General features: G+C 37.6%; 1 protein-coding gene across 2 annotated transcripts in view; it reads right to left on the reverse strand.

Moving 5' to 3' along the window:
* ZRANB3 (zinc finger RANBP2-type containing 3) overlaps positions 1 to 27,745 on the reverse strand; it is a 181,989-nt gene that overhangs the window by 29,640 nt on the left and 124,604 nt on the right. For both annotated transcript variants that reach the window (XM_019661339.1, XM_019661340.1), the window contains exons 9-12: positions 19,033 to 19,152; positions 16,412 to 16,531; positions 13,286 to 13,465; positions 12,313 to 12,465 (exon numbers count right to left, since the gene is read on the reverse strand). In XM_019661339.1, the coding sequence (XP_019516884.1) occupies positions 12,313 to 12,465; positions 13,286 to 13,465; positions 16,412 to 16,531; positions 19,033 to 19,152 (573 nt within the window). The remainder of the gene's footprint in view (positions 1 to 12,312; positions 12,466 to 13,285; positions 13,466 to 16,411; positions 16,532 to 19,032; positions 19,153 to 27,745) is intronic.

A 27,745-nucleotide genomic window follows, 5' to 3' on the forward strand; every position in this document is an offset into this window, starting at 1 on the left:
AGGTATAATGGGAATAAAGACTTCCTCTGAGATAATCAATCAGAAATCTGATCCATATTATCAGTTATGTTTTCTGATTTGTAGTCTCTGAGCAATCAGGCAGGAAGTGAGTTGATGAGTTTTCTTTGACACTTAGCAACTATGACTGATAGAAAAACAGGTGAGAAAAATCTCTGACACATCCTAACGATGGTATGTGTTGGATGGGATCAGAGAATCACAGGTTTACTGAACACAAGTTCTTAACTTGGGATTCATGGGCCTCTCACTAGACCTTAGATGGCCTTCTGTGAGCCTATAAAACGCCTAAAGTTATGTACACAATGTTGTCTGCGTCGTATGTGTATTTTTGGAGAGCAGGTCTTTACTCTCTCCATAGTCTCAAAGGGATTTGGGACCCAACAGGGATTAAGAGCCACTGAATTAGAATAAAATATCTGAAGATGCACATGGGGTGTGAGTAACTCCATTTCTTTTCTTAATTTTCTAGAGATAAAGAGAGATTGAGGGCTCATATGTGAATGTACACATGGGTGGTGAACTAACTCTTTTTAAGGGGAAACAAATACATGTGTTCTCTTAAACACTTAATGAAGATCCCTCTAGCTTCTCTCCAATAATTAAAAAAAACCCTGAAAAATACTAAAACAAAGAGTAAGTTGTGTGTGAGCATGAAACATGGTTGCTTAGCTCCTTCGTCTGTCACTGTCACTGGACTTTGAACAGCTTCTCATAAGACAGCACATGACATGGGAGTACTCACACAGCTAAAGAGGGAAACTCCTGATCAGGTATTAGAAAGAGCATGGATTGTAATGGCTGGAAACTCTAGGAGACATTACCATGCTGGCAGGACTCAAAGGTGTGACGTCACAGAGGTCAGCCTAAAAAAAAACACACTACCCTTGATGTTTTGAGACAGGGACATGTCACTATTAGCTCCTCATGGAGATTTCAGCAGGTGTTTGGGACATGTCTGCTTAATAAAAGAAGGAAGTGACCTTTAACAAGATTTATACACACAGATACTAAACATGAATGCAAAGTTCCTGTATCTGTAAGATGCTTTTCTTTTGGTCTTTTTAAAATTAATTGTTTAAAGTGAATGTGGATCCACTGATTACAGTATCTGAGAAACAAGCTGTAAGAAATAATTGTAAATAAAATGCTCGCCAATAAACACATTTTTGAAAAATACTGAATTTATCAATAACATGACTCCCTGCTGGAAGAAGCTTTATCAGTCTCACTGAAAGAGACCAGAATCCCCCACTTATAACAGCCATACTGATAGTTACGTATTCAGCACCCACATTGTACTGGCAGGTCTACATTTGAAAAATTACAAACTTAGTTAATGTTACTGCATTTCCTAGTGGTGAAGATAAGCAGGACAAAATAGTTTTAAGGCCTAGTTTCCTTTGTTACTAAATAGCAAGATTAAGCTTAAAAAAAGTCTTTTGTAACTATATTCTTGCCTTTAGAAGAGATATAGTAACAAATTATTGACAAATGTCCTAACTCATCATAACTGTCCTTATACAGAAATAACTATATTAGTTGACCCATTGAATGTGTGATAACTAAGAGACTTAAAAATATAGTGTTTCTAAAAAGAAGGAGTGATCTAAGCTTACAGTATCTTTTATCAGAAGGCTTTAGGGAAAATACAGTTAAGTCAACATGTCCATGTCATAAGCTGTATGGAAAATGAAAAAACATTCCTCTCTTTGGTTATATTGCTGACATTCAGTTACTGTGTTCCTGTCTTCTGTTCAATATTGTTTTTGAAAAACAAAAGGAAAAATAGTTCTTTTGGTGAGAAGTGCTGGGAATAAAAACTGCAAAATACTTAACGTGGCAAAATGCATGTTTTTATCCAAAAGGCTCAGGGATCTAATAACCTCGTATTTGCTCTGCTTTGCAGCATGGTAAAACAACTGCTCTTTGGAGACAAATCCCCTGGCCATGATGATAGGCTTAGAAGTCAGTTATCAACTGAAAGAGAGGAAAAGGAAATCTAGTAAAACTCATAAAAAAAAAAATCAATAAAGCAGTTCAAAGCCTGGTGCTATTCCAGCACAACACACACCACCAACAAACACACTGATTCGGGTTAAATAGACTTTGATCAAAGGTCAGCTCTGGTAAAAACCATTGTTGCCTCCTGTCACTTGTCTCGTGTTCCTAAAGGAATTAACAAATCGCTGTGCTACCAATAGGTGATTGGGACATTTTGCTGGTCTCCTGAATGGCTAACGATTGATTATTGGGACAGGAACTAAAAAGCCTTTACTACCATTTGTAAACAAGTCAAAGGATATAGAGTGACAAAATGGGGTTTTCATCATCTAACTAAATTTAAAAAAAAGAATTTAAATTCTCCTAAAAAAGAAATGACTGAATTTTTCAGATTTTTCAAAATGCTTATTCATTCCTACGTGGCTAAACAAAATTTTGACAGTGATCCACTCTTAGGCACAACAAGTTTTTCTCTGTGGGCAGAGAGAAAACAAAACAAGCAAAACACTCTAAAAAAAAACCAAACGGTAAAAATGTTATTACCTATTTTTAAAGATGACATCAAGAGCATTGTAGGCAAATGTGTTTGGGAATGGCTATCTCTTCCAACAAAAACAATTAGAATTTACAGCAAAATATTATATAATATGATGCACAGATTGCTAGAATGTGTCTCAGAGGGGTACGCTAATCAGTACCTGTGTCATAATCTCTCTCTTAAGCTCTAGGCCTGACCTCCCAATGCCTCTTGTACATCAGCCGAGTGGGTCAGAGGCTCCTCAAACTCAAGAGGTCCCAAATGGATTCTGCCCACTATCCATAAGCCAGCGCCTCTCCCACTGTCACAATCTCTCAACTCTTTACTGCTTACCAAATTAACTGTGAAGTCCTCTGCTATGCATCCTCCAGGTGTAGACTAAGCCGGGTCACTTCCTATCACTTCAGTTTGTCTTCCCCTTACCTACGTGAATGCCTCTGATTACGGCATCTCCCTTCAATGCCTGCTTCCATCCCCTGTACACCTCCTGAACATGCTGCTATTAGGCAGTGTCCCTGCATTGCCCCCCGCTCCCCGCCCCAACCTTCCCCCACCCCATCCCACTGGGGCCTCACTTTGATTCTGCCTTTGAAATATCTGAATTCTTTCCCACTCTCTATTCCCACTACCACTGTTAGGAGTTCAGGGTATTTTGTGCCCATAATCCTGTCTGGGAATCCCTGACAAAGAAAACTTCTATAGAGTGATAACTTTACTAATAAAAAGAAACTGGTTTTATTCATACACCCGTAAGTGTCCGATAGCACCAAAGTACAATTTGGGTGTATTAAAGAAGCCAGCTGAAGGTCACAGTGAGAATTCCCAAAGTCCACCCACATCTCGCAGCAGAGAAGGTTACAGGGCCTGACAGGCAGGCGCTTTTGCTTTGCTTACGGTGGAGACACACGGGCAGGAGTGGCATGCCTCTTTGGAGCACAGTAACCTGTGAGCCTTGAATCAGGCCAGAACCCAACCAAGTTCTACTCTGAGGAATCACATAACAACTCCCCCTCCAGGGGCAGCGGGAGAAAGCCCTGTGAGGGAGTGAAGAGATAGGAAATCCCCTTACCATAGCCTGAAACTGGATGGACAGGAGGGCAGAAAAAGAGTCCGTTCCCCAATACTGCTGCCTGCAAGAACCTCTGTATCTTTTTCTCCTTCCCATTCATTTCCCACACTGCCACTAGGATTATCTTTTGACAATAAAAGTCTCATCATAACACTCATGTGCTTAAAAGCCTCCGATGACACTACACCACTTGCAAGATAAAGTCCAACTTCTCAGCATGGCATGTGCGGGCTCCTCTCCATCTGACTGGTGCAAAGTTTCAGGCTTCCTCTCCGGTGGCTCACTTCCTGTGGACCCTAGCTCACATTCACATGGGATTCCAAACCCCAGAACACCTGACACCTGTTCACATCACTGTGCTTTGGAGCACGCTTTTGGTATTCCCTCAGCCTGACCTACAACCCACTCTCTCTTTGAACTTGTCCTTCAGAATCCATTTCCTAAGGAAAATTTCCTACCTGCCCCAGATAGTTATTTATTCTGTCCTGTGTTCTCAGAGTCTGAGAACACGTATCTCTATTTTCACATTTTTCACACTGCATTAAAATGATTTGCTTACAATCGTCTGTCCCAATTAGAGGAAGCGCCAAAGGAAAATTAGCTGTTTTCCTTATCTTTGCACCTAGCATAGTCTTTTACAAATAACAGCTTTATTGAGATACAGTCTATTTATAAAATTCACTCTTTTAAACTGTCCAATTCAGTGATTTTTCTTATATTCAGAATCATGCAACTATCACCACTATTTAAATGGAAAACATTTTCATCACTCTCACAAAGAAACTCCTCACCCATTAAGCAGTAACTCCTTCTCTCCTTCCCCCAATCCCCTGGCCACCACTAATCTACTTTATGTCTCTATGAATTTGCCTACCTGGCCAATTCACATAAACGGAACCAGACACTATGAGGCCTTTTGTGTCTGGCTGCTTTCACTTAGCATAATGTTTTCAGGTTCATCTATGTTGTAGCATGTAACAGTACTTCATTCCTTTTTGTGGCCGAATAGTACTCTGCCATATCGATCTACCACATTTTATTTATCCATTAACAATTGATGGACATCTGAACTCTTCTAACTTTTTGGCTATTATGGATTATGCTGCTATGGCATTCGAATACGAGTTTTTGTGTGGACATATGTTTTTAATTTCCTTGGAAGTGCAATTGCTGAGTTTAACATTTTAAGGAACTGTCAGACTGTTTTTCAAAATGGCTGCACCATTTTACATTCCGACCAGCAATGTATGAGCGTCCCAATTTCTCTATATCTTTGTCAATACTTGCTGTCTGTCTTTTTAATTTTAGTCATCCTACTCTACTAAGTGTGAAGTGGTATCTCATTATGGTTTTGATTTGCATTTTGTATAATCTTAATAAATATATATATTCATATATATATATATATGGCAGATGATTTTTGAATGCCTCATATGTAGTACCTCATATGTAATGCCTCATATCCCATAACCACTGGCTAAGCAAAATTAAAGTGTTTCAACATTCCATTCATTCCACAAATAATTGAGGGCCCACAATGTGCCAACTTTAATGCATCTAGTATGGTTTGGCAAGGTTATGAAGGTAGACTTTAGAGCAAAAAGGCCTGGGTTTAAATCCCAACTCTGCCACTTCCTGGCTGTGGGCAGATTATTTAACCTTCTTGAGCCTTAGTGGGACATGGTAACAGTGTCATGGTGTAGCTCTGAAGGATAAATAACATCATGACTGTTAAGGGCTTAGCACAGTGGTTGCATGGAACAACCACTCAGTACATGTTAATTATTACTACTGAGTGAACTGAAGTTCTAAAGGTAAACAAGACACATGCCTAACAATAGCACTCGATGATGTAAGTGAGCAGTGACAGGTATTTGTATGTCTCTGTCCATAACAGTGAGGCTCTCCTCTCGTCCTCCTCATTAGGCTATTAGGCAGACTAGTTTTATAATGTTTACAGAGTGGTTTAAATTCTAAAATCTATATTAAATAAATATCTAATTCAAGGTGTGTTAGCTTCACGAAGCCAGTGCTTTAGCATATTCAGAAACAAGAGGTTTTGGATAAGAAAAAATTGGACTTCATAAATGCCACAGCTCCTATGGTCAACTTTCTTTTTGCTGTTACCATTTTTTCAACTAGACAATGTGTGGGAAAGAAGGTTATTCTATATATATATAAAATGTCATATATATGTATATATATATATATAAATGTCATATATATGTAATTTCTTATTTGCACTTTTTAGCACACAACAAAACAAATATTTCATACAATGTTGGCATTTAATAAAAATGCAAAGTTTGTTTTTGAATTTTGAGGGCCTATTTTAAAAGTTCATAGTTGTGATGAAGAGCTCTCCTTCCCAACTACACTCATTTTTTTTTTTTTGCAGCAAGCAACTTATACAGAGGGTGTAAAAAAATGTATACACATTTTAAGAAAGGAAAACTGTATTAAAATTGTAATACTCAACATATATCGATAACAAAAGATGAATACAAATCACGTTTGACTTCTGCAATTACAAGAGGTGCTCAAAGTGGTTACCATCAGCATCCAGACACCTCTGATTACGGCGAACTACTGCTTGAGCAACGTTGATCAAAGTGTCCACTTGTATCATTTTTTTGGCACCCCAGTATATTTTTAATGCCAGTGTGGGTATTTGAAATGTAAATTTGCTTTGGGTGAAGGATGTTCTAGAAGGCCCTGAGGAGAGCAGGCTAGGGGCCTGGGTATGATTCTGACACAGCAGAGGCAGCCATGCGTGCTGAATGGTGTGGTAAGGAAGGTTAGACAACCAGGGTGAGGCTAACAAGGAGAAAGGGCAATTGAGATACTGAGCTAAGAGCCCACAGCATGAAAACAGCTGGTACAGGGAAGCAGAGGCTGCAGGGGGGCTGAATTGGGGAGCTATCTCGAGATCTGTTCCAAAATGAAAAGAGAACTACAGTGTGAAGCAACAAAATGGAAGCAGCTCTGGCTTACTGAGATTTGAAGACGAGAAATCAAGCAGGAAGAAGACTTGTCTTAAGCAGGAGCTAGACTTGTTACCCATGCTGAATTAGAGTCCTTTCTTTTGCTCACCTATGAATCACTTGTGCACCAAGTTGCTCTTCAGATACTGTATCTACCTGTCTGTCTATCTATCTATCTATCTATCTATCTATCTATCTATCTATCTATCTAAATGAAAGAGACCTCAGAAGCCATCTAGTGATCTAGGGATTCAATGGCTGGATAAATGATGCTGCTGATTATCAACTAAGGGCCAAAAGAGGGAAAAGGCCTAAAGAGGTTACGGAAAGGGCCCAAGTTTCCCACAGCCATAGTGAAGGAAGGGATATCCCTCAGATGATGGCAGCAAAAATGAAAATCAGAGAAAGAGGGAGGCTTTCTATTTGAATATTCCAATCAGCCTATCTTATTCAGAAACAGCCTTTATTTAGTTAGTTGGAAATTACAATATAGACTAACACGGTCCATCCCTTTCTCTCCTACCATTTGGAGCCGACCTACTTTATCATTCAATGGAAGCCAACATAGGAAAATCAGAACACGTCAAACCCAAAAGAGTACTTAGAAGTCATGCACATTCACACATAGACGAAATGAAGAAGCCTGAGTAACTGGATTGCCTCTGAGACAGTGGCCCTGGGGACAGACTCCCAGGCAGGATGTACTTAAGAGTCAGCCAACTGAGCTGTGCAGTTTCCCTTCCTGATGATGGGATGTTTGCTCTTCATTTGAGTTGGACTTTAATTTGAGTTTCATTTGGGTTAATAAATAATTTCTTTAATAAAATGTAAATATATCTAGGATGGGTAAATAATTATACCTCATACATTTGTGTGGATTAATGTCTTGTAGGTGATTTTTCAAATCTTTAACATCAGCTATAGCAGTATTGGGTTGAAGCAGTGTCCGGGAGGCCTTGTGCTGTGCTGGATCATGGGAGTCCCCAAGACCCTGGTGGTGGAGTGAGGGAGTACAATGAGGGGACTGAAGAAGTGACTATTTACCAACCATTACCAAAATATTCAATATTTTAACAACCAGTACACTCATGCTGGTATATACTGGTAGAATACCAGCCTTGGTTCCACGTATTATTTTTATCCTAATAGTTAACTGAATTATATGACAGAAAGAGAATTCTGATTAAGACAGCAGGCAGATAAAGATAATACCATTCTGAAGGTCAGTGAACACCAAGGGGGAAGGAAGACAGGAAATACCAAAACTGCGAAAAATTTTGACAATGCAAGTTTTCTCTCATTTTCCTCTTCCTCTTCTTACTCATAACCACAGGTCTCCCTGTCCCTAAGATCCATAATCATTCTAATATTAGGCTGTCATCAATTCATTGAAGACCAATTTGCCAAAAGCCCATATGTTAAAAGTTAATTCACCCGAAATCCAACTCACGGAGATCAATTTGCCAAATTGACCGCATTTATTGGTTTTCTGAAAGTCATTTATAGAGTTCACAGTATTTTGAATGGGATGAGCTAGCAGGGTTAAGAAGACTATGGGGAGCTAGGGATCCAGGGTGCTGGGGCTTCTGACTCTCTTCCCGCCCTCAGTTTACCCTCTCTTCGCCTGTCAGACTCACTTGGTCTCCTCTTTGAGGTTCTTCTGTCTCCCCTGCTCTAGCGCTAATGGCCTGAGCTGAGTCATTTGCTGATAACTTACAAAACCTGTTCTTCTGGCAGTGGAAGGTCCCTCTTCTCTGCCCCAGCTCTAACCTCCAGCTGCAGCAACGGGGCACTGGGACAGAGATAAAGTGAACAAGCCTCAAAATGCTGATACTACAGAAATAGACACAAGCTGTTAAAAGCCACCCAATTAGAACTGTTATAAACTTTTTAGTTAAACATGGTTTTGATGACAGTGGGCACATTTGGTTAATTTGGCAAAGTTTAATTGACAAAATAAGAAATAGCTTAAAAATGCTAAATGTAGGGGAAAAAATTAAAAGGAGTTTTAAAAGGATCTGAAAGAAATCAGTATAAATAGAAAAATTCCCATAGGAAATGCTGATTTGGGCACCATTAAGAAGAAAAATATGTTCGTACGTTGGACTAAATTTCCTTAGGACCTTTCAACAAATTGGACATTTCTTCTTCTTCTTCTTCTTTTTTTTTTTACTAGGCAAAGAACTTTATTAGCCTTTGTTTTAAACTTTATTCCCAGGCTTCTTCACATTAATTAGCAGCGAAGAATGATTCGTGTCTAAGCAAAAACTAAAAAGAGTGGCAGTGTCCAAGGGGTTTGGACTTAAAAATATTTAGAGATTGAAATTTTATCTGATCCATGAACAAAATTTTAAAAAGTAGTCATAACATAAAATAGCAGCCCCCAGTGACGTCTTCAAGCTTTATCTTCTTCAGAAGTCGACTATTTAGTTTGCTTTACTCTTGGAAGCCTCACACAGTTCTCCACAAGATCTGGAACTTTATCATCATCACCCTATCTGATACAAGAGCTGCTTTTCCATCCACAGATGGTTTGGGCAGAACTTCAGCCAGTCTCTGTGAACTAGTCAGACTGTGTGCACCGAGCTGGTTTAAGACGCTGGGTAGCGTTTCTGTCAGCTCTTTGTCTCAGCGGCCTGTGATGGGGTGAGTGTTCGCTGCCAGGAGGCCCGGACGTTAGGGCTGTTACAGCGGATCCCTGCTCCTTGGTTTGTGAACATAGTCAGCTCTTCAATACCAGAGGTTTCGTTTGCCCCTCTTCTTTAAGGAGAACTGAGGTTTTTTTTATCATCTGCTGTGGCTGTTCTGTGAACCACCTTCTTTCTGTGAACAGATCCTTTCCACCAGTGTGCAGTTGTGCCTGCAGTTTGGTGAGTTTCTCCTGGTTCATGATAGTTTCTTTCATCTCATTGGAGAGGAAATGGGGCCACACAGGGGGCTAGGGTTGGCGCTCAGGGGGTCTTGGGCAGAGAATAAGCACATCTTGGGGATACAAGATGGCAGAGACAGGGTTACAAATTGAGCTTTTTTTTTTTTTTTCTTTGATGGCTTAAGTGCATTTTATTGCTTTTCTTTCAGAAGAGCATTTCTTAAAATGCATGAAGCTGGAGAATGTAAAGAGGAAGTGGTGTGTGGCATTCCCACCCAAAGTCATTTAAGGCACATTACACAAGCTGGCCAAAAAACAACCAAGCAAACAAACAACACAAAGCAAAACAAAGGTCTCTACATTATAAAATTCCAATTTATAGTAGTCCCTCCTTACCCACAGGGTGTACATTCTAAAACCCCCAGTGGATGCCTGAAACTGTGGATAGTACCAAACCCTAATACACTATGTTTTTTCCTGTACATAGCTTTTTCACTTAAAGGAAGCACTTTACGTCTTCTCTTTGGCATATCAGAATTGCTGGCATCACTACTCTTGCACTTAGGGGCCATGATTAAGTAAAATAAGGGTGACTTGCACACAAGCAATGCAATATTGAAACAATCGATCTGATAACCCAGACCACTACTCAGTGACTAACGGGAGGGGGGCATATACAGCGTGGAGACGACAGGCAAAGAGATGTTTCATGTTGTGTCAGGTCGGAGAGAGATGGCAGGAGATTTCATCACGCTACTCAGAATGGTGCGCAATTTAAAACTTCTGAATGGTTTATTTTTGGAATTTTCCATTTAATAATTTCAGACTGCTGTTGTCCATGGGTAACTGAAACAGCAGAGAGCAACACTGTGGATGAGGAGGGGCTATTCTATATAAAACCCTATGTGCAAAAATCCAGGCACTAAAAAATCAGTGAAAGGTAACGGCAAACTATTAAAGACAAGCGAAAAAGTAAGAAAAGTAATGCAGGAAATAAGATTTTGTCAGGGTGACTGGGTGGGTTTTTTTTTTTTAACTTTGTACACAGATATATATTTTTCTTCAGATACACTTGAAAACAACAATCACATTATATATATGGGAAGATGTGTTTCAAATTCTTAATACTTATCTTAGAAATGAACTTTTAAACATAATTCAATAGTTAGGGAATTTTAGAGAAAGAAAGGCTACAAATAATAGTTATATAGTTTGTTATATATTTTCTAAATACCTAGGATATCTATTTTTAATACACCAAAATATAAGTACTATTAAAACTTTTTTTAATTAAAAAAATTCTTAGAACTAATCCTTCTATTTCTTTAGCAATATTTGACAGAATGGCATTCTAGTATACTAGAAAAAAAAGTATAGGCCCTGCAAATAAGATATATAAAAAATTTAGTAAGATTCCACAAAAATAACATTATGTTATTATGGAAATAAACTTTATATTAAGTTTTTAATTTTGCATTATGAAAGAACATGTACAGACTTTAATTTTACTCCTTGAATTTCTGATCAATTGTTTTAAAAACTAAAACTAAACTTTCCATAACTCTCACACCATATTTTCCTAAAAGGGCTAGGAAAAAGCAGACAGTTTTGTATATTGGTATAGCTATATGGAGGAGGTAAAGAACTTGGTGGTGCTAGATTTGAACTGAAGATTTTACATAAACTTATGACTTAATAATGCATATATATATATATATATATATATATATGTGTGTGTGTGTGTGTGTGTTTACCTATCCATGCAAAACTGCATGTATGTGTGTGTAAATAGCTCTATCATTGAAAATTGTACAGAAGCAATGACATCCCAGAGCAGTAAAAAAAATTCTGATTTCTATATATCATTTGCCAGTAAAGGGAGTCAGGGCTCCTTAAAGAAATGTTTAGTTCTAGATCTGGGGCAAAGGAAATACAAGGTGAATCTGGAATATATTGTTTGTCGGAAAGCAAACAGCACTCAGGAAATTATAGAAACTTATTTTAAAAAAGAAAAAGAAAGAAGTTTTCTCTAGTCAGATTTTTTTTTTAAATGTGAAGGATTATAACACATTAACTAACAGTAATAGAATTCCCAAGTTCAGTGATTTTTTAAAAATGAGAAATGAAGTTCCTCTTTACAGAAAAATGCCAGCTTTTAAGTATAGAAGGAAGCAATGATAGAATTAAAAAAAAAAACACTATTTTAAAAGTGATTCAGGCAAAGGTCATCAATGAATACTCAAACTACTGGTTGAAAGGTTTTGGGAAGAGGATAGTCACATGATCTCAGTGTCACATCACAGATTACTTACTAATGTAAAGAAAAAATGGTAGTTTTACAATTTGCCTTGTTTTGGAAAGGCAGAGCTTTTATTCATGTTTATTGGATATCTGGGTCTTTTCTAATGCTCACAGTCTGTGCCTATTTTTCTGTTGGCTTCTTTGTGTTTTACTAATTGAACTGTATAAATTTTTTACATACTTTAGACATTGCAATATAAATGTCTTTACTGGGTCTGTGACTTGTTTATGTTACATTTTGTGGCAAATTTAATACAGCTTTCCCTACCCTCAGGCTCATAAAGGTAGCTTCCTATTTCTTCTTCTTAAGTTTGGAATCTATTTAGTTTATTTTTCTAAGGAGTTGGACAGTGAGCACTGATGTGTAACTGCTGGTAGATTAAAGTCACCATTGCAGTCTCCTTTCCTCAAGGTGTAGGCTCCTTTCAAATGCATGAATAATTGAAGGTTGCTGTTTAGAACAATACACAATAAAGTTATAGTTTCAGGATATTAAAAAAATAGGAAAGAATAAGTCATATAATCTTACATGAGTGAACAAAACTTCATTCCTGAGCTCTTCAGAACTTTCATTTGGAGTCCAAGCTTCAGCAAACTGCAGGAAATCCCATTTTTCCTTATCATCTTCCTCAGCCTGAAGTTGTTCCTTCCTGCCATTCAATGTATGCCCAGTAACCCGAGCCTGTAAGATGGAACGGCATATGAACTTTATAACAGTTCATCTCATGGCTGACATCTGCTAAGCAATAACTTGACTTTGCATTTAAATCAAAAGCAATCCATTAAAGAAAATCAGATTGTTTCAACATATCACGGGCTTTAGTGATATCATTATTCAAAATTACAATCAAATTACCAAGTCAGTTATAGCTATTCTTTTGCGGAAAAGGAGAAATTATACTATTTGCTTTCTCATCAAAACTTTTATTCTAATATTTATACATTTTGAAATTGAACCTACATATGATTGACCATTTTGAATCTATATACCCAGTGCTTGAAAACTGTCTTCGAATCCTGAGTCAAATCCTTTCTATAAACATCCCTCAAGGTTGGGAGAAGAGACAGCTCAGTGGACAGAGCAAGCACTGCCCCTCCTACCTTTTCTAGAGTTGACGTATAGGCTGTCCTTTGTCCAAAATTAGCTTGGAATGCAAGACTCCTTCTGAGAAAGGGTTTACTCTTTGCTTAGGAAAAAGACTCGGTGCTTGAAAGCATTATGCTTCCTTGCTAGCTAACCTTCTCCTCTGGCCTCTAAAATGGTAGCAGGGCTTGGAAGGCAATAGGAATCCATGCAAATTCATGCCATTTTCTTCTCACAGAGGATAGCAAGTGTGGTCCTACCACCTGAAGCCTTTTCTGAACCTGGTCTCTATGAACATCAGTATCTTAGAGTACTTAAGTATCCTTTGCCTGAAAACACTAAAACTTAGCCTCTTAACTCACGTAGGCTATGGATACTGATGAGTCAGATGATAACCCAGTTTAAATTCAAGCTTTACCTTGCGATTCAACATGCCCCACATAAGGGTGTCTAGGGTCCCATTTGCAATAAGGTAGTGAATATTCACAGAGCTGCACTGTCCAATTCGGTGAGCACGGTCTTCCGCTTGCTTTATATGTCCAGGGTCCCAGTACAGCTCAGCAAACACAACATGTGTCGCAGCCGTAAACGTCAAACCCTAAGCAACATAAAGTGAAAAGACTGAGAGGCAAATAAACTGAGAGTACAACATAGAGCCATATGTAATAAAGGCTTTCTGAACATGTTCAATGGACAAGAGAATGCTGAACGACTTAAAAACAAATCCATCTTTCATTTGAAGCCAAATTCAGAAAATTTAATTCATGAAAGGCAAATGAAGACTGCTTATTGCAAGGCAGTCAGGTGAACTACAAAACATACATTGAAAACATATTTCAAAAGTCAGTTTGGAGATATGTATATTGGGTTGTCAGAAAAGTCATGACGTATTTTGTATTTATACTTATATTTATACTTATATTTACATTATATATTTATAATATAGATATTTGTATATAAATATATATATATATATACATTTACTTTAAATACACACACACACACACACACACACACACACACACGCACACAGAGTATATTCATCCTCTGATGAAGACTGGATTCACATCACCACTGTGAATCCTGGGGTGATGATACAGTAATACATTATAAAATACATTATAAATGAGAATATAATTTCTAACACATGGTATCCATAGCAACTAGGCAGAGAGCAATGACATCCTCTATTCATTTAACTCATACTGCTATTCTACAAAGCGAGAATATCATGTCTTCTGTCACAGTGTTCTCTTCCTGTGAAATTTTTTGTGTTACATTCCAAAGGCCCTAAAGATTACTGGCTTGGATCTCAATATATAGAACCCAATGGCATTTTTGTTGTGCAATAGTATTCTGAAGTCAGTTTGAAAGAGGATGACATTAAAAGTATTAACAAAGTCTTGTTTGATAATCAATATAGGAAATAATACAAATCTCCTCAAACTAAAAATGAGTCTAAAATGCACGATTTTAAAGTTGGCAGGCTTAATGAAATGTGAACCATGCTTATGCGATTGCCACACGTAGTACATGACCTCAGGTGGCCAACAGAACCACCTGCCATCCTTTGGGAGTATCACCTATCCAGGCTGCTCCCATGCGCTGGAACTTCTGTGATGAGTGAATTTTGTGACTGCTGTGCTGTTATTTTGATGTTATTTTAACTTAAAATATTTTTATATCACATAAGAATGTCGTACTAGCATTCAATAAACAGTGGCACTAGTTCTCAAGCTGAAAAATTCACTCACAATCAATCACTTTAGAACAGAAGTTAGAAGTAATGAAAACACGGGGAGAGCCAAACAGGCATCATGCTAAACTGTGCTATTTAGGACGCATGTTAGGGATAATGCTGAGAAATACGAAGTTGTACTGAAAGAGGGAAACTTTTCAGTGTGTAAAAAGCATGTGACCATATAAGATTGCTGGCAAGATCAACCTCACTCTAAGAGACTACTAAACTACAATGGAAGAGTCAATGCCCCAACAACAAAGCCTTTTCTACTTTCCTTTATTCCTATGAAAGTACTAGCGTGGGTTTTGAATTTACAGTGTCTTCAGGAATACAGCCTTGAATAAAATGGGAGTCCCTGTGCAATCTTAATTCCAAAGGCCACTACTAAACTCTCCTGCTCAGCTTCCTCCTTCTTTACTTGTCCCATGCTATGAGTGCTCCATTTCTTTTCTTTTTTTTTTTTAAATTTATTTTTTTTTATTGTTAGTTTCAGGTAGTTACCCTTTTCACCCTCACCAGGTAACAACCCCCCTCCCCCCATCTATAGCCTTCCCACCCCCGATATCATGCTTATCTATGAGTGCTCCATTTCTAATTTAAGTTCTTTTGGATGATATTCTTGATGTCTAAAATATTCTAAATCTAACAGATACAAAACTCAGATTATTGGCAATTTAATCCAACATGAGGGAAGTGTTGAGACAAGCCTCGTTTTGGTTAGAATTCCTAGTGAGTTCTAAAAGTTCTTCATCCTCATGGAGTTTCTCTCCATATACCATTTTATATACATACATCAATTAGCTGGGTAAAAGCAGATCTTTGGCCCTGGTTCAGATTCCAAGTCCACAGAAGATGCCAGGTATGGCATATACCAGGTTGGATGCACGGTATATATGCTCAAATTCTTTTCCCTATGTTAAATATCCTGGCTTAGACATTTATATAACATATTTTGGAATGTTAGTAGAAAAACATTTCAGAAGGTTCCGCACTTAACACAGTATGACAGAGACTGTTATTGCCTTCCATAATCTCTATTCTTATGTTTCTGTAACGTAATACCTGATTTTTAGCATGACTACCTAGAATAAAGGGTACTTTTCCCAGCTTCCCTTGAAGCTAGTAGTGGCCATGGGACTAACTGCAGGCCAGTGAGATGTAGCCGGCCTCTCTCCAGTCAGCCTTCTGGGTCGCAGACCTGACGGAGGAGCCCTAGCCAGCGTCTTAGGTAAGGTACCTTTTAGGAGGGATGAAGCAGAGAGCCCGAAGGGGCCTAGTCATAAGGACTTAGTGGAACCACCATGCTAGCCTTGGACTGTCTGCATGAGAGAATAAAACCTAATGTATTTAAGTCATTCTTAATTGGGGTTTTCATTCACTTGCAGCCAAGCATAATTCTGGAGGACAAACCAGGAACACTCCATAAAAAGTTCTCAGACAGAAGAGTTCTTATCCCTGAGGCCACCTTGCCTCACAGACTGATGAAAACAACCACGTAAAGACAAGGTCTGTAAGAAAGGGATGGGAAAATTCTACGTAAATTCAAAGAAAGGAAAAATGGCCATGAAAAAGTATTATAATCAAATGAACGATGCTCTTCTAGGAAATTCTTTCCTTGAAAATTTAGGAAGGTTTTTGTCAGAGGTGTTGCAATCTCCTTCTATTATACTTTCTAATACTTTCCAAAATAGAATGTTATGTTTATTACACTAGATATCAGATATAAAGTTATAGTTATGGTTAATGGCCTGTTTATTATCTCAAAGGCATTTTATTATCAAATGGAGACCTGAAATTTCTTACCTGACCAGCAGCCTGAATGCTTAGGATAGCCACACGAGTCTCAGGATCCTTTTGAAACTGATTAACCAGATGTATTCGTTCTGAAGATGGAACACTTCCATCTATCCTAACATAACGAGTCTAGCATTAACAAAGGAAATAGCAAAATTAGGACAAGCCTCTAGGCACCCACCTCATTTTATATATTTTACAGCTTATTTTATGGTCACATAATAAAAAAGAAACTGGTTAAGATGACAGGTTGGTAAATGTTATACAATAAGATTTAACCAAATTTCTTATTAGCTTCTGATAACAATTTCTTGTTTTTTAATCTTTTAAGCTCCTTGAGGGTACGAACTACGTCTAATTCATCTTCATACCATCATTGTTAAGCGTAATGCCTTGTATATAACAGGAGTTCCATAAATCATCAGTGAATTAAGCTAATGTTGTCTTCAGTAAAAGTCTATGTAAATTGATATGCAAACTTAACCATGGATCAGAATAACTTTCAAGTGATAGGGTCACTAATTCCAAAGTAAAAGTAAAGTCAGACGCGAGAAAGAAAAAAGAGGATTCGGCCTATGTATTAGGAATTCATGAAGAACAGTATGTCTATTTCTGAAATAGCCAAATATTAACTGGGAAAGTATCTTTTTAAATGTATCATTTTAGTTCTATTTTTTCACATTATTAAATTTAAAAGAAAAGTGTATTATGGTCCTCTCCATTGAGGTGGGGACCAAGACATCTACCCACAATTTTAAAAAGTAGGAAAACAGCAAGTATTAAACTAAACTGTCTTTTAAGAATGATTTGAGTTGAGAAAAGGGTCAATCAGTATGTTAGAATAGTTAAAAAGAACTTATTACTCAACTTTGTAAAATAAGTATAAGACCTGAATTTCAAATAGTCTCATTTATATATATATTTTTAGGGAAAACATAGTCTTAAATAGTTGAGACACTTAAATTAATATAAGAAAACAGTCAAGTTAATCATTAAATAGAATGTCCCTATTAACTTTGTGTCTTCACAAAACAGAGATAAACTGACCAGTGATCCATTTAACACCATTTTAAGGGAGACTATAAAATCTTCTGAGGGTCTTTCTGAAGAAAACACATTGTCAGGCTAGGGAGAATTTGAGAGAAATTCACTTCCAACACCATGACTACCTACATCTTTAACTCTTAGTGACACTAAATGGGATTCTAAATATATCGATAAAGCAGAAATGGGAAAAAGACATAGACCACAACACTTGGGATACATTCTAGTAGTTTTAAGGTATAATGGAATCAGAATAAGAACATACTGTGCATCTACTATTATTGCCCACTCATTTAAAAATTATTTCTAAGGTTAATTAACTCTTCTTTGAAGGTCTTTTAACAGACACTATAAGATAATCAATGAGAAAGCACCTTTTAATGTTCAGTACTTTATATTATGAAACTCTTTCAAAGAAGGAGGCACTAGAATTACTTCATGCTAATGAACCTATTAACTAGTGTTTGAAATATCTATACTGTACAAAATGTTAAAAAATATGGTTTTATTCCGCCATTAGAAAAAATCTACCTACATAGGGAAGTGGTTCTGCTGCTACACAAATATTATGCTCAAGCAATTTGTCAGGAAATTTCTGGCTGCTTCTGAGCATCTCTAGAGGCACTTGCACATAAAGGGAGATGACAGGTTTAAACTTTGAAAGAAAAAATGGAAGATGCTGTCACTGATAGGACTGCTAGGGGGCAAGGTGGACCTAACAAAATGCAGTAAGGCCAGCAGGTTTGGTGGGGCTTACCTGACAGATTCCCTGGGTGATTTGTCATAATATCACCTTCACTAAGTCTTAATAATCATGTTCTATAGAGTAAGCTCTATAGAGTATGCCTGGAGTTTAAAAGGCATGATAATAGCTGGGCACAAAAATCGGCTTAATTCTTTCTTACTTTTCCCTCAGCATTACCCACATTCTAAGGCTGGACTGCAGGTAAACAAATATTTTAACTTTTGACTTCCTATACCAGGGGTTGGCAAACTGCGGCTCGTGAGCCACATGCAGCTCTTTGGGTACGTTCCATCTTAAAAGTTTGCCGACCCCTGGAAGAGCCAATCCTGTCCCTCACAACAATTTAAAAATTAATCAAGAGTCAGAAATATATTTTTATATAATCACCATTATGTAAAATATTATCTTTTAAAATTTTTATAAATGAAACTATGATGGTTTTATTTTCATTTTCAATTTTACTTCAGAGCCACAGCTCACGAGCCGCAGTTTGCTGACCCCTGGGGGCTCTTCTGTCTCAAAAGTTTGCTGACTCCTGTCCTATACCATTCTCAAATGATAGATGTAATAAAAACGGAATTCACATTATAGCCTATCAAAGCAGCATATTTTGATCAATCCAGATTATCTAATCAGTGAAAATTATAAGGCTTGTGTAAAAGACAAAATTTAATAGTGTATCATCAAAACATTAGTAATATTATTATAATTTGCAAGAAATATATCTAATAATTTATATACATCATGTAAAGCAGGCAAAAACTTAATTATAAGACAATTGATGTTTAGTATATTAAAAATCTGCATCCTAAAAGTGCTATATAGAAAAATGGTAACATACCTTGCTTTCTATGACTGCTTCTGTGCAAGCTTGAAGCATACTTAAATGGTGAGCAAAAACCAGAAATTTAAGTGAATCGTTCTGAAGCATCATCTTAATATAATCCTTTACGGCACCTGCCTAAATATTAAAAGTTAAACCTTAATGTCATAAAAATGTTTACTAAAAAATCATTTTACTTTTAAATCAATAAAAAGCTTCTCAAAAATTAATGTTTCTATGAACTTTTAACTGCTTTATTTTCTAAGCAGCCTAAGACAGTAGAAGCTCACATATAAGGGTATATGGAAGAAGAGGGACAAACAAGGAAAAAAACTGAGAAGTAAAACAAAAACAAGACAAGAATTAGAAGAAAAAAAACAACAAAAGAATAAGAAAAACAAATGAAGAAACAAAAACTCATAGACAGAGACAATAGTTTAGTGGTTACCAGAGGGTATGGGGGGAGTGGGGCTGGTAGATGAGTGTAAAAGGGGTCAAATATATGGTGATAGAAGGAGAACTGACTCTGGGTGGTGAACACATAATGTGATATATAGATGATGTATTACAGAATTGTACACTTGAAACCTATGTATATAACTTTACTAACAATTGTCACTGCAATAAACTTTAATTAAAAACAAACAAACAAGGGCCGGCCAAGTGGCGCGATGGTTAAGAACTGGCTTGGGATGCCAGAGGGCCCCGGTTCGGATCCCACATATGAGGGCCAGTGACACTGCCCTCCACAGCTAAGATGCTGAACAACAGCTCAACCTGGAGCTGGGCTGCTGTGAGTCGCCAGCGATGGCGTAGGTTGCCATGGGCTACCGTGTGTAGCCAGCAGCCAGCGTGAGCGGCCAGCAGCCGCAGTGAGCGGCCATCCAGAAGCCGGCGACTGATCTGCCTCGCCCGGGAAGAACACAAGGATGGTGCCAACTTGGGCCAGTGAAGGACATCCTCCACAACTAGACTGAAGACCAAAACGACAGCAACTTGTCTGTTCCCCTTCCCCAATTCCCCAGCGCTGTTCCCATCCCCCAATTCCCCAATAAAAATCTTTAAAAAAAAAAACCCAAACAAACAAAAACAAACAAACAAGAAAAGAGTTTCAATGGAAAGTCAGTAGTCAAGTAGACTATGGCTAAGAGGCTGGTGGTTTTGTTTACAATGTAATTTTCAAAAAAGCTTGTATAGAAGTGGAATACAGTTAAAGAGAAGATGAAAGGTAAAAAAAATCAGATAAATAGCAATTTTTTTAAAGAGGGAAGACTAAAAATAATAAAAGCTGGACCTAAAGCTTAAGGGTAAAGAAAACTAAACTAAACTAAAAAATTTAAGCAGATTTATAAAACAGGCCATTTTAAGGAGCAAATAGGCTAAGAGGAATGAAAACTGAGGGGATTTAGTTTGTTTACACGATAGAGAAGGTCACAGAAGATGCTGAAGTGATGAGATTAAAGGCACAGGAGAGAGGTCTGAGAGAACAGGTGGAGATACAAAGAAACTGTAGGGTAGAAAAGAGAAAACCAAGAAGGTGCAGATGGAATAGGTGCTTCTGAGTTAACTTGAGGCCAAGTTACCTTAAGAGTGAGGAATTAATATGAGATTCATAGAACTTAAATTTAAAGTAGATAGCATCAATTAAATCTAAAACATGAATATAACCTATTAACTGTTAAAAACTAGTTTGAAATTTTGGGAAAAGATAGTGGGTGGAGCATATTTAACCTCTACTCCCTCTCAGTGCTATATTTAAATGATAGCAAAGCATTTAGGGAGAAAGAGAATTGGGGAGGGATCAATAGCAACAAAACTTTAGGAGCTAAAAAGTAGACAGATGCCTGGTAACTGATCAGCCAACACAACAGTTCTGAAGCTGGCAGTACAAAAAAATGAGAAGCACCTGGTTTACAATGTAGTGATCTAAAAAAGTTCAGGAAATGGCTCCTCTGGAGGTGAGGGTGGGGGTGTGGCTAACACAGGAAGATTGGTTGAAAGAATGTTTAAATAGGTGATACACAATGCAACACTGGTCCATACCTCCTCTCTGCCCATTCCACAAAATAAGTGACTTCCTAACCCATCCTGGCAAAAAACTAGAGATTTATTTTCTAGAGAGGATAAAGCAGAGGGTATCTGGATGAAGGAATCCCACATTGATGGCAGGCTATCCTATAAAAATCATGGGGATTAAATGAAAGTTACATAATAAATGCTAAGATCTATCCTTTTCCCTCAACCTTCTTACCCCTACAGGCCCACAACAGACAAAAAGGCTTATATCTTCTAGGCAGGAGAGCAGAATCATATAAAATGATTCTTTTCAGGGAAATCTGACCACCCAAAGAGAAAAGACTAAAGATACTGATATTAGGGGTTCCTAAGCAAGACATCCCAGTCACATGACCCTTTATGAAGGCCACAGTTTACAAGCCACATTCATGAACAGAGTTTTCCAGTCAGTGTTTAGTGTCTTACTGGTAAATATAAGCAAACAACCAATGACCACCAAGAATTTGTAGAAAGCAACCTAAATGAATAGATAAACCACACAGAGAGAAGAAAACTAAAAGAGATTACATTTATAAAACAAGAATAATACGTTATAAAAAGGGAATACTTGGGAAGACAGAGAAGTACTTTTGGAAATTAAAAATATAATAGCAGACAGGCCGGCTGAGTGGCTTGTTGGTTAAGAATTAGCTTGAGAGTGCGAGCTCTGAGCAGCAGGGCCGCCAGTTCGGATCCTACACGGGCCAGTGACGCTGTGCCCTCTACAGCTAAGATGGTGAACAACAGTTCAACCTAGAGCTGGGCTGCCGTGAGTCACCAGCGACGGTGTAGGCTGCAGTGGGGCTGCAGTGGGCTGTTGTGAGCTATCGTGAGTGGCCGGCAGCCGGCGTGAGCAGCCGTCCAATGGCCGGGGACTGATCTTCCTCAGCCGGGAAGAGCGCAATGATAATACCAACATGGGCCAGTGAAGCAACGTCTTCCACAACTAGACTGAAGAGCAAAAGGACAGCAACTCTTCTGTTCCGCTTCCCTGATTCCCCCACGCTGTTCCCTCCCCCAATTCCCCAATAAAATCTTTAATATATATATTAGCAGAAAAGTTTGTTGGTTATCAAGCTGAGGAAATCTTCCAGAAAGTAGATGGAAAATCATTAAAAATATGTAAAATAATATAAGAAAATTAGAGTACTAGGTCATGATGGCCATATGTGGGTAATAAAAGTTCTAGAAAACAATACAGAGAAAACAGAGGAAAAAAATAAAGAATGTTTTACAGAACTTAAGGACATAAGTTTCCAAAATGGAATATAGAAATGGCCCTCTGAATATCCTTCACAGTGGATGAAAATGGACCTGGAGCAAGATTTTATTTTGTGAGCTCCCAGAAAGGGGAGGAAAAGAATTCAAAGAATCAAAACAGAATAAATGTTTTGAATTGCATTGAATACCTCAACATCAATACTAAAAATTCTGAGAGAAAATGATTTCCAACTAAGAATTTATATCTAGTCAAAATTAAAAATCAGGTATAAAAGTAGAATAAAGGTATTTTCAAATATGCAGAGATTCAAATAATTTACCTTCATTGTACCCTTTTTAGAAGGCTACTACTGAAGAATGTGGTCCAGCCAAACAAGAGAGCAAACAAATAAGGAAAAAAATATCAAATAAAGAAGTAATTCAGCATAAAGAAGAAATAAAGAAAATCCCCAGGATGAGAGTTCTGCAGCAGACTGAGCGAGCAAAAGTACAGGCTGCAGCTGATCAAAAGCTATGGAAGAAATTTCATTAAGAAGATTAAATTAATGAAAAAATGTTTAAAGATATTGAGAAGAGGTTTAAACAACTAGGGGTAAGTTTGAAGATAAATTACCGAAAATGAGTTATAAAAGAAAGAAAACATAACCATAGTATAGTGCACAGTTCACCTGTGAATATTATAAACATGGTTCTAATAACATATATAGTGAATATTGATCAAGCAAAAATTGGTATAAATTGCTATAAAGTTAGTAAAAGTATAACTCTATCCATCCATCCATCTACCCACCCACCCACCTACCTACCCACTCACCTACCTACCTACCTACCTACCTACCTACTTACCTACTTATCACTTTGTTGGGAGAATGGGAATATGGGAAAGATCTGGGTGTGAGGGTGGGTGGAGGAGTGAAAGAACTAAACTTTTTATCTTTCATATTGGGAAGCCAATTAATGACAGTTAAAATACAAAGCAAGCAGTAATACAAACAAAAAAGCAAGACAAACACAGTGTTGAGAGATTTGAGGTAAATACTAAAAAAATCAGCTAAAAGAATGGAAAGTGGTTACTTTTGGGGAGTAAGTTTAGGGAACTGTTATTTTTTGAAATGGCTATTTCTCTTCATTAAACTGTGATCATATATAGCTTTGGCAATAATAATAAAAACATTTAAACAGGGGCATTTCAAAATTGAAAAATACCTATTGAAAATTCATGCATATGACTATAAAGTCACAAGGCTGATTCTGCAAGCTACATTTTGTATGTCTAAATTTTCTAAACAATAGAAAGTCATCATACAATGAGACTGGAGGCTGTGAAGAACTTTAGCCTTGGATTTCAGTGCCTCAGAAAGTGGAAATGAAGCCCTCTCAAAATAAGGAGCTATAAATTTCGGATATGTTGCCATGGTAACTGAACCACTTTAATAAACTGCATGTTTGCCTAAAGAGCTATATTCACTGTGATAAGTCTTTCAAAAAGTACATGTCAAGTTGGAGTATTTTTAAGGTACATTCGTTTCCCATCCATTGCAGACTGTATAATCATTGTAACCCCAGCCTTAGACGCATTCCCCGCCTCTCTAAGCAAGCCATTTTTTCCAGAAACCCCTCCATTGATATTGCCCCCTCCTCATTACAACCAGAAAATGCTGATGCTGAAGTTCACGGCCCCTAATCCCAACTCCTTTCAATCACTGGTTCAGAAAGCCTTATGGTTACTCTTACTACTATAAAGTTCAATTGTATAATGAGCTAAACAATCTCTTGGGACTCATCTAGTAAACTTAACCATCATTGTGATATTGCTCCCCAGAAGAAAAATGTGTTTGGAGAACCAAAATAATTATGCAACAAATAACACTTCCGGATTCTCTTAGGTTCTTAGGTTGGTGATTGCATAGGTTTGCATTCTAAAATGTACTACTCATGCACTTTAACTATTCTGATTTTATTCTAATTATTATACAACTGTCACTGCATTGTCATATGTTAAGTTATCTGAGCAGAAATTTGCATTCAAACTATCTTAAAGGTGTATTATGTGGAATGGCGGGTCCTGTTAATGATCAGGTCATGCTGCTTCAGGTTTTGCAGAGGTTGCAGAAATTCCACGTATTCACAATTCTGTTTTATTTTACTGAATTTGGCCTGTTAGTAATGTGTCTTTTCTTCAAAGGTCTAATTTAAATAATTAATGAAGACTGCCTGCTACATCTCATTTAAAGAAATGCAGAAATGAAGAGAATATGTTGTAAAATTTGTTTCTTAGTTTTTTTTTAATGAATAGGTGCACATCATTTCTTTATCAGTTGATAAAGAAAAGCACTGAATTAAAGACCTGTTGAAAGTTATTTGATTTTAAATTGTCAGCTTTCAGTCAAATAATAAGAGGGAGAAAGAAAAAATGAAAAAACAAAAAACAAAAACAAAAGAAACATCAAACCTGAGCTATGATAAAGATTCTCTCCTTGATCAAACTTTAGTTAAGCTTCACTGAGCCCACTTCTAGAATAGGCCTTAACCTTGGCCTTCTGAGTCTGCCCTGTTCTTGCCAGGCCTGCATAGTCCAGTCTTAGTAAGACTCTTGCTAAGTCAGTTATTGAGAATGCCCTCACGTTTGATACCTGATCAATCCTTGATATCTGATCAAGTTCCTCCCCCACTTTTGATGTCTAAGTCCTTGGCCTGTCTTTACCAAGTATCCTGTTAGGTCAGTTTATTAAGAGTTCCCCTACGCTTGATGTCTCCTCTTAGTAATTTTCCATCCACCAACCCCCTCATCAGCTGGTTTGCTATAAATTCCCATCTGTCCTTGTATTCAGAGTTGAGCAATCTCTTGCCTCAATTGCAATAGAGTTGATTTCTATTGCAGTGATCTTGAATCAAGTCTTCCTTACCATGTTAACAAGGGTCAGAATAATTTTTTCTTTAACAGCTATAAATTCTAGCTAAAGGAGTGTGAGCCCCAAAGAGGCTTCTCTGAGTTCTGAAGTCCTCAGGCACCAGACAAAATGGCAGTTTTGTTTAGGTATCTAGTGGCCACATGCTCTTCAAGCCCTTCTCAATCAACAAGAGGTGAATTGTGACTGGTCTAAGCAAGCCTAGCACTTCCATTCCCTCTGCACGGGACTAATAAGAAACGTGAGAAGTCCGCTGGGGCCTGACACAGGGACTATTAGGAAAGCCTTTCCTTGCTGTGGACATTGTGGCCTGCGCTTGACAAAGGAATTGCAGCAGTCATCTTGGGGCTGCTACGGAAGCAGCTGAGGACAAGTGGTGAACTAGGTCAGCCAAAGCAGAAAGACTGAAAAACCTGGGTTCTTAAAAAAAACAACAACAACAAAAATACAATTTAATTTGGCCTTTAGTATATTCACCAAGTTTTGCATCCATCACCACAATCAATTTTAGAATATTTTTAAAACCCTAAAAAGTAACCTTTTACCTCTTAGCCATCATCTCACCACCCCAGGTCCCTGCATCACCCCTAGCTCAAGGCAAATACTAATCTATTTTGTCTCTGTGGATTGGACTATTTTGTACATTTCATATAAATGGAATCATTCATTTGGTCTTTTGTGACTGGCTTCTTTGTTAGCATAACGTTTTCAATTCATATTGTAGCATGTATCAGTATTTAATTTCTTTTCTATTGCCAAATAATATCCCATTGTATAGAGATATGTCACATGTTATTTGTCCATTAATCAGTTGATATCCTCTCTGCCCCTCAGGTTTTTATTCATTTATCTAGTTAACCTTATACTGTTTCTTATTAATTTATTTATTTGTGATAGTTGATTTACCTTTTACCCTTTAAAATTATCTTAAGTGAGGAAAGGAAAGTACCCCATGGCCCGCCCCACTCTGCAGACCAGACACAAAAGAAAGGTTAGGAATTTGTTTTCTATCATTCCTTCCCTTTTGCCCATGGTTTTTAATTTACAAACCATTTCATCAACCTGAAAAAATATTTTCAAACCCGGTAGAAGGCAGCCTTCAGGGAAAGACTGGTAGTGCCATATTCTAATGTCAGTATTTTGGACTTTGTCACAGAGCCCGATGCCAAAATTGTCCCATGGAAAACAAGTTTCACTTCCAAAGATGGTTTGGGTGAACTATTGGAAGTTTTCTTTTCTTATCTTTAGGCGTGTTTATGAATATATCTGTAAATACAAATCTTTTATTACATCTAATCTTTTGACATTGACCAAGTTCCACAAGCAGCCCATTTTACACTGAGAAGCAGAAGGGTCACAGTACGGTGCGAAGAGACCAATCCTAGTTTAATACCTTAACCAACATGAGTTTACAAAAGAACCTGGGATCCTAAATCCTCCCATAAAACTTTATGGAACAAGACATAATAAAGTAATCATTGTATCTAATTATTCTGCCTAATCTAATCTAATTATTCTGCCTAATCTAATCTAATTTATCTATCTATCTATCTATCTATCTATCTATCTATCTATCTATCTAACTAACTATCATCATGGATGAGAGAGAACATTCCCATGAATGATATATTCCATTAGGTTTACTCAAATTTAGAGAAAGTTAGAAAGTAAAGCCAATAGTTTTATGGACTTCAAAAAAATTGTTTCCATAAAACTTGATTTTATGGAAGTTTTGTCATAAAGGTCATTGATCAAAACAGCTAATTTCTTTTAAAAAGAAATTCAATTTTTAAAAACATTCTCGATTTTTTTTTTCCAAACTTCATCCACTGGTTATGTCACTAAAGTAATTAACTTTGTATTAGTAAAGATAAGCATGAATAAACCTTACTTGGGTGTTAAAAATGATAACACATAGAACATACAGACTGTAAAACTGTGTATCTTCTCCATGCCTATGCAGGAATGCTGAAAAATCACAAATAGGTAAATAGGCACCACTTTAAACCGTGGTCACTAACAACTGTTCAATTTATTCAGCTATCCTATGGGAATGATAACTAAGTACATGTACTCCAGAGCCAGTCTGCCTGGGTTCAAAACTTGCCTCTATCATTTACTATCTGCGAATCCTTGAGCAAGTCACTTAAACTCTGTTTTAGTTTTCTCATCTATAAAAAAGGGGATACAGGGCTGGCCGAGTGGCGCGTTGGTTAGGAGTTGGCTTGGGACGTCAGCTCTGAGCAGCAGAGCCCTGGTTCGGACCCCACATGTGGGCCATTGACACTGTGTCCTCTACATCTAAGATGGTGAGCAACAGCTTGACCTGGAGCTGGGCTGCCGTGAGTTACTGGCAATGGTGTAGGCTGCAGTGGGGTAGGCTGGCAGCAGGCGTGAGCTTTCATGAGCTGCCATGAGCCACCATGAGCGACTGTCCAATGGCCTGCGAGCGACTGCCTCACCCGGGAAGAGCGCAATGATAATACCAACATGAGCCAGTGAAGCGACATCCTCCACAACTAGACTGAAGAACAAAAGCACAGCAA

Source organism: Hipposideros armiger, unplaced genomic scaffold, assembly GCF_001890085.2.
Source record: "Hipposideros armiger isolate ML-2016 unplaced genomic scaffold, ASM189008v1 scaffold_345, whole genome shotgun sequence".
Lineage (NCBI taxonomy): Eukaryota > Metazoa > Chordata > Mammalia > Chiroptera > Hipposideridae > Hipposideros > Hipposideros armiger.